This window comes from Penaeus monodon, unplaced genomic scaffold (genome assembly GCF_015228065.2).
Source record: "Penaeus monodon isolate SGIC_2016 unplaced genomic scaffold, NSTDA_Pmon_1 PmonScaffold_12858, whole genome shotgun sequence".
NCBI lineage: Eukaryota > Metazoa > Arthropoda > Malacostraca > Decapoda > Penaeidae > Penaeus > Penaeus monodon.
In genome coordinates, this window is record NW_023641776.1 from 1 (window position 1) to 9,534 (window position 9,534).

Here is a 9,534-nt window from a genome sequence, read left to right on the forward strand (position 1 = left end):
AAAGGAAAGGCTTGGAAGTGCTGCTGCCACCCATGGGCATCTACATTGAGGAAGTCATTTGCTTTAGCAGGCATGGATTTAAGCCCCTTCTCCAGGAGAGCTGGTGAGTGCTGCTGGGTGTTGTGAATAGCGCATCGGGTGTAGCCTTCTACCAATACAATGGGTGGCGCTTCGTCAGGATAAATATACCCTTGTCGGCTCCAGTAAGTCTAAATCTAGCAAGTGTACCGGGTTAACTTTTGTACTGGGTAAAGCAGACTTAGAAATCCCAAATTTCTTTCTACCAGGGAGTAGAATGGGCATGGATTGGCAACCTGCCAAACACCTTAAATAAGGCACTCTTCATGATGTCGACAAGCCAGGCTAATCCACGACCAGCTTCTTCTTACCTAGAGTTTACATACCAGAATCCACTTGGGGTAAGTATTAGTCTTGTAAGCACATGGCTAAAAGAACTCTAAAATCCAATTTTCCCATAATTGGATTGTATGCTAATGAAGCTTCCCTACAGACCTACCACAATGCTACTGCTGAATGGTGCTCAGCATACAAGACTGAAATGGCCAATGATGGGTTGTCACAACTTGTTCTGGATGTACAACAGGCCCCCAAAACCACCGAAAGCCATACTTTCACGAAACCTGTACACATCGATGGCAGCCTGACTCTTCCTGCAGGCTCGGCAGTTTCGGAAGTGAAAGATGTAAGCAACTGTGTAGAAAGTGGCATAGCAGTGGGGGTTCCAGTAGGTTTTTGTACCAAAATGGCAAGTACTTCACTTTCGAGGATGTTGAGGTATGCTATTGATACATCTATTGACAGATCCTCTGCCAATCTGAATCCATGGCAGTGGACTACAAGTTCCATGCAGACACAAGGACGCTAATTGATGACCGGAAGGCTCTCGAAGTTCGGCTTGCAGGAGTTGCCAACACCGTCTCCCAATCCAGATCCATTAACAACCCAGACTTGGGTAAGCAGTGTTATGGAACATGATAGTGTGCAAATTTTAACTATGCAGTGGTCTGCATCCTGACTTCTCTTTTCTTTGTCAGATGGACTTCACTTTGCTCACCTGGTTACTACATGCAGTACACCAGGATGTGTTGCCAGTACAGTTGACTCTCTAACGGCAGACACGGTAAGCATACTTACCAAAAGTGAGACCAAATAAATGGGATAAGACTACTTGTAATTAATAAAATGATCTCTTGTCAGGTCAATGGTGTTGTAGCCTCTTATGACGGTGTTGCCCTATTGAACAACACAAATGTGAAGCTCAACCTAACCTTTGCTGAAGTAGCAGTGGCAGGAGGTGCTCTAGCAATTGTAGAAAACGTCAAGGCTGATAATACGGCTGTTATTCCCATGAATGAGCTGGTAACCCTCCACCAGGACCACACCATAACTGCAGATGTTGCTTTTGACAAGGTTCTGGTTGATAACCTGCAAGTCTCTGGTACAGGTAAGAAAATTGTAGTATTGTCAGTTTTATAATTAGTACTTTAATATTTGTTGGATCCTAAATTACTTTGGGTAGAAATTTTGAAACGTGCCTGAATTCTGCTTTCTTTCAGTCGATGCATTGACTGTGGACGATTCTACTCTTCTACTGACCTATGGTGAACAAACTGTAAATGGACTGGTAACGGTAGATGGTGCTGATAGTACACTAATAAGTACTACCAATGTCAATGGCAGAAACTTCGATGATTTTGTAGCATCTCTCATTGTGAATGGAACCACGATACTTTTGAAGGTAAGGGTAATTGGTTTTGGGCTCTTATTAAGTGACTCGACTGTTAAACAACAATTTTTAACTCTTTTACCCATCAGGACTGCTGGAAGTAGGTGATGATCTAATAGCGCCCAACATAGATACTGTGGAAAGCATGACGCCCCTTAACCCTGTAGATGTTAAGGCCCGTGCACTCCTCCACACAACAACAAACACCCAAGTTGTTACTGGTTGTTTGGGCAATATGAGTAAAAAAAAAAAAGAAAAAAAAAAAAACTTCAAATTGGATGGGGGCATTGACCAGAACTTGTTCACCCTTGTTTCAGGACTCCATAGTGTTGGCAGCCTGGAGGCAGTTAATGGAGTTTGGTTTGACAATCTGAATGGTGTTCTAGTACCAGATGAGGTATTCCTGAAGGATGAAACGGTGACTGTCTCTGTTCCCACCACTTTCGACTCTATCTCGGCTCAGAGTATTCAAGTAACAAATGCCATAAACGATGTGAAGGCAAGTAATCTGTACATCTGTACATTGGCACTAAAGGAAATGGTAATGCTCAACATGGTGCCTCTATCTTACTTGGCCTATTTTCTTCCAGCAAGTGGGAGGTAGCTTGGAATTCCTCTTGCTTAACAAAGATGCAACACTGTCAAAGAAGACTTTCACCAGTCTCACACTAGAGAAGGACTCTACTGTGGCCAAGCTAGTGGCTGGTTATGACTTGGATTACCTAGCAACAGGACTTCATGAACAGTTCTTGAAGGATCTTAATGGTGTGTAGGTGTGCATGCAAAATTCGGTATTTATGTATTTTGGATGGCAGCCAAAAGCTTAACCTCTTCCCCCCCCCCCCCCAGCTGGAAGAGCTGTGAACGGCTCGGTGATCTTCGATAAAGAACTAGATGTTACTAGTGATAAGATCCATGGTGTTAGTATTGGCAAGATCAGGGATACAGCAGTTCCCCTCACTGCCACAAGCTTGAATACTGCTCTGACCTTTGAAAAACCTGTCCAGGTAAGACTCTAACCCCTTATAAGGCTGCAACCCTGTGTAAAACTTGTTGATCCCTCTTGACAATCGTATTGCTTGCTTATACAGATTGCTGGTGCTTTGACTGTTTCGTCTACCATTAACGGAGTTGGAAAGGATGACTACGTACTCTTGGATTCTGACAACACATTGTCTCTCCAAAGACCTTTTTTTCGGATATGGTAAGTAACTTTGTATTAAAACCAGGCTTTTAATGGAATTTTTCTCTTTTTTTTGCCCCAGGAGTGTCGTGATGATTGACGGCAGACTAGTCGGTTATGACCTTGCAGTTTGCAACTGATGTATACTCAAAAGGCTCTGGCCAAAATGTCATGAAGGCAGCATATGTCAATGGTTTTACCTTGCCAAAAAAGGCTTGGAAGTGCTGCTGCCACCCATGGGCATCTACATTGAGGAAGTCATTTGCTTTAGCAGGCATGGATTTAAGCCCCTTCTCCAGGAGAGCTGGTGAGTGCTGCTGGGTGTTGTGAATAGCGCATCGGGTGTAGCCTTCTACCAATACAATGGGTGGCGCTTCGTCAGGATAAATATACCCTTGTCGGCTCCAGTAAGTCTAAATCTAGCAAGTGTACCGGGTTAACTTTTGTACTGGGTAAAGCAGACTTAGAAATCCCAAATTTCTTTCTACCAGGGAGTAGAATGGGCATGGATTGGCAACCTGCCAAACACCTTAAATAAGGCACTCTTCATGATGTCGACAAGCCAGGCTAATCCACGACCAGCTTCTTCTTACCTAGAGTTTACATACCAGAATCCACTTGGGGTAAGTATTAGTCTTGTAAGCACATGGCTAAAAGAACTCTAAAATCCAATTTTCCCATAATTGGATTGTATGCTAATGAAGCTTCCCTACAGACCTACCACAATGCTACTGCTGAATGGTGCTCAGCATACAAGACTGAAATGGCCAATGATGGGTTGTCACAACTTGTTCTGGATGTACAACAGGCCCCCAAAACCACCGAAAGCCATACTTTCACGAAACCTGTACACATCGATGGCAGCCTGACTCTTCCTGCAGGCTCGGCAGTTTCGGAAGTGAAAGATGTAAGCAACTGTGTAGAAAGTGGCATAGCAGTGGGGGTTCCAGTAGGTTTTTGTACCAAAATGGCAAGTACTTCACTTTCGAGGATGTTGAGGTATGCTATTGATACATCTATTGACAGATCCTCTGCCAATCTGAATCCATGGCAGTGGACTACAAGTTCCATGCAGACACAAGGACGCTAATTGATGACCGGAAGGCTCTCGAAGTTCGGCTTGCAGGAGTTGCCAACACCGTCTCCCAATCCAGATCCATTAACAACCCAGACTTGGGTAAGCAGTGTTATGGAACATGATAGTGTGCAAATTTTAACTATGCAGTGGTCTGCATCCTGACTTCTCTTTTCTTTGTCAGATGGACTTCACTTTGCTCACCTGGTTACTACATGCAGTACACCAGGATGTGTTGCCAGTACAGTTGACTCTCTAACGGCAGACACGGTAAGCATACTTACCAAAAGTGAGACCAAATAAATGGGATAAGACTACTTGTAATTAATAAAATGATCTCTTGTCAGGTCAATGGTGTTGTAGCCTCTTATGACGGTGTTGCCCTATTGAACAACACAAATGTGAAGCTCAACCTAACCTTTGCTGAAGTAGCAGTGGCAGGAGGTGCTCTAGCAATTGTAGAAAACGTCAAGGCTGATAATACGGCTGTTATTCCCATGAATGAGCTGGTAACCCTCCACCAGGACCACACCATAACTGCAGATGTTGCTTTTGACAAGGTTCTGGTTGATAACCTGCAAGTCTCTGGTACAGGTAAGAAAATTGTAGTATTGTCAGTTTTATAATTAGTACTTTAATATTTGTTGGATCCTAAATTACTTTGGGTAGAAATTTTGAAACGTGCCTGAATTCTGCTTTCTTTCAGTCGATGCATTGACTGTGGACGATTCTACTCTTCTACTGACCTATGGTGAACAAACTGTAAATGGACTGGTAACGGTAGATGGTGCTGATAGTACACTAATAAGTACTACCAATGTCAATGGCAGAAACTTCGATGATTTTGTAGCATCTCTCATTGTGAATGGAACCACCGATACTTTTGAAGGTAAGGGTAATTGGTTTTGGGCTCTTATTAAGTGACTCGACTGTTAAACAACAATTTTAACTCTTTGTTACCCATCAGGACTGCTGGAAGTAGGTGATGATCTAATAGCGCCCAACATAGATACTGTGGAAAGCATGACGCCCCTTAACCCTGTAGATGTTAAGGCCCGTGCACTCCTCCACACAACAACAAACACCCAAGTTGTTACTGGTATGTTTGTCAATATGAGTAAAAAAAAAAAAAGAAAAAAAAAAAAAACTTCAAATTGGATGGGGGCATTGACCAGAACTTGTTCACCCTTGTTTCAGGACTCCATAGTGTTGGCAGCCTGGAGGCAGTTAATGGAGTTTGGTTTGACAATCTGAATGGTGTTCTAGTACCAGATGAGGTATTCCTGAAGGATGAAACGGTGACTGTCTCTGTTCCCACCACTTTCGACTCTATCTCGGCTCAGAGTATTCAAGTAACAAATGCCATAAACGATGTGAAGGCAAGTAATCTGTACATCTGTACATTGGCACTAAAGGAAATGGTAATGCTCAACATGGTGCCTCTATCTTACTTGGCCTATTTTCTTCCAGCAAGTGGGAGGTAGCTTGGAATTCCTCTTGCTTAACAAAGATGCAACACTGTCAAAGAAGACTTTCACCAGTCTCACACTAGAGAAGGACTCTACTGTGGCCAAGCTAGTGGCTGGTTATGACTTGGATTACCTAGCAACAGGACTTCATGAACAGTTCTTGAAGGATCTTAATGGTGTGTAGGTGTGCATGCAAAATTCGGTATTTATGTATTTTGGATGGCAGCCAAAAGCTTAACCTCTTCCCCCCCCCCCCCCAGCTGGAAGAGCTGTGAACGGCTCGGTGATCTTCGATAAAGAACTAGATGTTACTAGTGATAAGATCCATGGTGTTAGTATTGGCAAGATCAGGGATACAGCAGTTCCCCTCACTGCCACAAGCTTGAATACTGCTCTGACCTTTGAAAAACCTGTCCAGGTAAGACTCTAACCCCTTATAAGGCTGCAACCCTGTGTAAAACTTGTTGATCCCTCTTGACAATCGTATTGCTTGCTTATACAGATTGCTGGTGCTTTGACTGTTTCGTCTACCATTAACGGAGTTGGAAAGGATGACTACGTACTCTTGGATTCTGACCACACCATTGTCTCTCCAAAGACCTTTGTTTCGGATATGGTAAGTAACTTTTGTATTAAAAACCAGGCTTTTAATGGAAATTTTTCTCTTCTATATCCTATGGTCTTGTCCATCCAGGAGTGTCGTGATGATGTGACGGCAGGACTAGTCAGTGGTTATGACCTTGCCAAGTTTGCAACTGATGTAGTACTCAAGAAGGGCTCTGCACAGAACATTCTACAAGACTTGTCAATGACGTCAGCAGATGTGAATGGTGACCTGAATGTAGCTGGCCAAATAACCATTGGTGGTGTAAACTTTGATAGTGTCGTCGCTCTTAATGCAACTGAAACCGTGAGAGGCAAGTAGGCTTAAAGGATAAAATTTTAGCTTGAGCTTGCCAAAATGCTACAATGGATGTTGTGGAGAACATGTCAATAACCACACAAATAACCCTAAAATTTATGGCTGTTAAGCTTCCTATATTTAGTCCTAATTCCTAGTGCATAAATAGATCTACTTGTCAAGAGGGCTGTACAAGAGCCTTACTCTTCAAGTAAGGCCTAAAAGCACTTTGCTTCAACTTGTTTAGTTGGTATTTAATACTTCCCTTCAAGTGCTTGGCAAAACTTGGTCACTCCTAGTTAGGATGCATGAAAGCTAGGATGGGGCATATTAAGTAATTGAAAGCCATATTTCAGGCCAGAAGACTTTCACAGAGGTTGAAGTAACATCTTCAACATCTGCTGGTGCTGTTAGTGTGGGTAACTTTGGAACAGTTGATGGTGTAGTGATCAAAGAAATTTTCTTTGACGACAGCCTGAGGAAATCTGGTAAGTATTACTTTGTTTGATGCAAGTGCCCCCAAATTTCCTGGCAGAAGGGCTAATGTTTAATATTAAATTTTCAGTGTCAACAACCCAGGAGTTGGTTGGTAGGAACATGGTTACAATAGTAGCACAAAATGCTGAAGGAACGGACCTTTCAGCCTTTGAAAGGAAGGTTGTGTACAAGGATACAACCGAGACCATTTCTGGTGGTTTAACATTTGAAGGCTCGGTTTCGGTTGATACTCTTCACTTCGAAAGTGAGTGGTGTGAATGTGTGGGTGGGGTGGGGGGATTTAATAGAAATGACTAAATTACCTTTTTTTTTTTTTTTTTCCTTGGCTAACAAATTCTCCTTGTGCTCAGGAGACTTTGATGGTGTATCAGAACAAGCATACAAGTCTGCTTGGCTTCTAAATGAAGGTCCCCAGACCCTAACTGGAGTGAACTCTCTTGCCAATGTTGATGCATCTGCTGTGACCTTCCAAGGAACATACATAGATAATGTAGATATTGGTCGCTTGCATACAATGACTGCAAAGATTGATGAACAGACCACCCTGAATTCGACAACATTTGGTAAGCAACTCCATGGTGTAGGACACCTTTTTGAATGGACAGGGGGGGGAGGTACAGAGCTTGGTGCCTTTTGAAATGCATGCATATCTCTTATTCCAGTTGAGGTGGAGTCATTATCTCCAATTACCTTGGATGGAACTATCCAAGGCTGGCATCTTCATGAGCAGGCCTTGCAGTCTTCCTCAACACATCAAAGGGTTGGTTGTGAGCACTTTACTTTATCATGACAAGGTTGTATCTTTTTTTTTTTTTTTTTGAGTGACATGATCTTGTTTTGCAGGTTACTGGCAGGAAGAAGTTTACAAAACCCATACACATTAAAAACAGTATTGCTGTAAATGACTTTGTCATTGTTCCTAAAGTGGGTGGTGGAGAACCCCTGGTGCTTGAAATGAGCCAATTCTGTAGCTCTTTCATGCAGAATGGAAAGGTCATGGGAGACCTTGTAGTAAACGGTAGGTAAACTTGCTTAATCTCTCGGCAAATCTTTGCTTCAAGAACTGGGTAAAAACTTTTTTATTACTGCAGGTAATGCTGTGTTCAATAAGGACTTGGCTATCAGCAACTCCTTCAACAATGAGAACGTGGCAACCCTTGCCAGTTGTGTTTTGGCTAAAGTGACATGGATAACCAGTATTAGTGAAAAGGGAAAATCGATATTTGGCCAAATTTCACTGGGAATCACACATCATAATGAAGGCAAGTTTTTGTAGTCAACTGACCAAGTTAAAAATTTTCTGGAACTGGCTAACCTAAAAAGGCCCTTGCTTTTCTGGGCTTGATAAATGGTGAAGACTTCTCTACCTTTTTCAGAAGAAGTACTGAAGAACACTTGTAAAGAACAAAGGGTAACTGCATCTTGGAATCTGGCTAACCTTGAAGCTTCTAGCTTGCAAGCAGACACTGTAACAAATCCTCTACAGGATTCGGATGTGGTAAGCTGCATTAAGATTGACTTTTGCATATCCATTTTATTGGAGTGGTTAAAATGGCTCATGTAAAATTTTCTTTCAGTTTGGCTTGAAAGAATCCTGAGGACAGACAAATCAGACCATTTCTGGTGCAAAGACCTTCCCAGAAGTCCAAGTAACAGTAAGCTAAGCTTTATTTGTGGGGAAAAAAATTTCCCTGGGGGGAGGAGATTCCACAATTCACTTTTTTAATACTTTCAGATCTGTGGCTCTTGAGGGAACCCTCAATGGACTGGATGTGAAGACCAATTTAGTGCAGTTAGGTAAGAGTGCTGAAATAACTGCTGAAAAGACTTTCTATCAAAAGCTGACCATAAAAGGAGACTTGTCCGGGGCAGTGGTAGCACTGTTCCAGGTAAGGCTTGTTTTATTTGTTAATAAATACTAAACAAAATAGTTTCCCTTGACTAACTTAGTTTTGATTACAGGGTGTTGATGTTCGGCATTTGAAGAATCTGCTGTACTACATAATGACAGTGCATTACAAAGCCTGTTAGTTTGGAATTACTACCTTCAAAGGCTTTACCTTGAAAAACCTAGAGTAAGTCCACCAGTGTGGATAAGGCATCATGTTGGGCCCGTCAGAATTAAAAGGGGAAAACTGATTGTGAAATTTCCTCCCCTCAGAGTTGGTGTACTGTTGATGGTGTACAGGTAGATAGTAATACTATTCTCCTGACCACTGGGGCACAAAATGTAGCTGGCTTGGTCACTGTATCTGTACCTGGGCAAGACAAGGTAGTCTTTGTTGAGCAGAACCTTGAGGTCCAGGCAAGAAGTTAACTCGATCAGTCTTGATAAGCTGTATGAAGATACGGTTGGTAGCTCTTATTTTTGTTCTCTTTCCCAAAAATGATTATAGAGGTACAACATTAATGCATGAAACGACTCCTACAGGTTCGTGTTGATGGGACCCAAAGGGTACCATTACAGCAGAAGTAACCTTTGCAGCATCTCCAACATTTTTAAACTTGACTCTTGAAAACCACCTTGTAAATGGTTACAACTTGACAGAAACCCCATATTGGTACTTAATGGTAAACACACCCTTGATAAAATGGGAGATCTTTTAGAAGAGGCCATCACGCTTCACAAGACTCAAATATGGTACTTGAGGGGAAGTGGAC

At 42.4% G+C, this 9,534-nt stretch overlaps 2 protein-coding genes across 2 annotated transcripts; both read left to right on the forward strand.

Annotated features, from left to right (window-relative positions):
* Window positions 1-159: 159 nt before the first annotated feature.
* LOC119569143 lies at window positions 160-2,228 on the forward strand (the record flags this gene model as incomplete). The annotated part of the gene is given in 9 exon segments (XM_037917440.1): window positions 160-203; window positions 288-419; window positions 512-703; window positions 823-973; window positions 1,056-1,141; window positions 1,219-1,465; window positions 1,578-1,759; window positions 1,837-1,968; window positions 2,065-2,228. Coding segments are annotated over 7 exon segments (948 nt in total). The 3' UTR covers window positions 1,852-1,968; window positions 2,065-2,228.
* A 1,013-nt stretch (window positions 2,229-3,241) lies between these two features.
* Window positions 3,242-8,904, forward strand: LOC119569142 (the record flags this gene model as incomplete). Its single annotated transcript, XM_037917439.1, has 23 exons — window positions 3,242-3,337; window positions 3,422-3,553; window positions 3,646-3,837; window positions 3,957-4,107; window positions 4,190-4,275; window positions 4,353-4,599; window positions 4,712-4,894; window positions 4,973-5,104; window positions 5,203-5,384; window positions 5,476-5,650; window positions 5,735-5,892; window positions 5,977-6,090; window positions 6,169-6,391; window positions 6,732-6,863; window positions 6,941-7,117; window positions 7,224-7,436; window positions 7,536-7,633; window positions 7,717-7,891; window positions 7,965-8,135; window positions 8,250-8,371; window positions 8,464-8,522; window positions 8,609-8,762; window positions 8,836-8,904. Coding segments are annotated over 23 exons (3,441 nt in total), but the record flags the coding sequence as incomplete, so codon positions are not given.
* Between the last annotated feature and the right edge of the window lie 630 nt (window positions 8,905-9,534).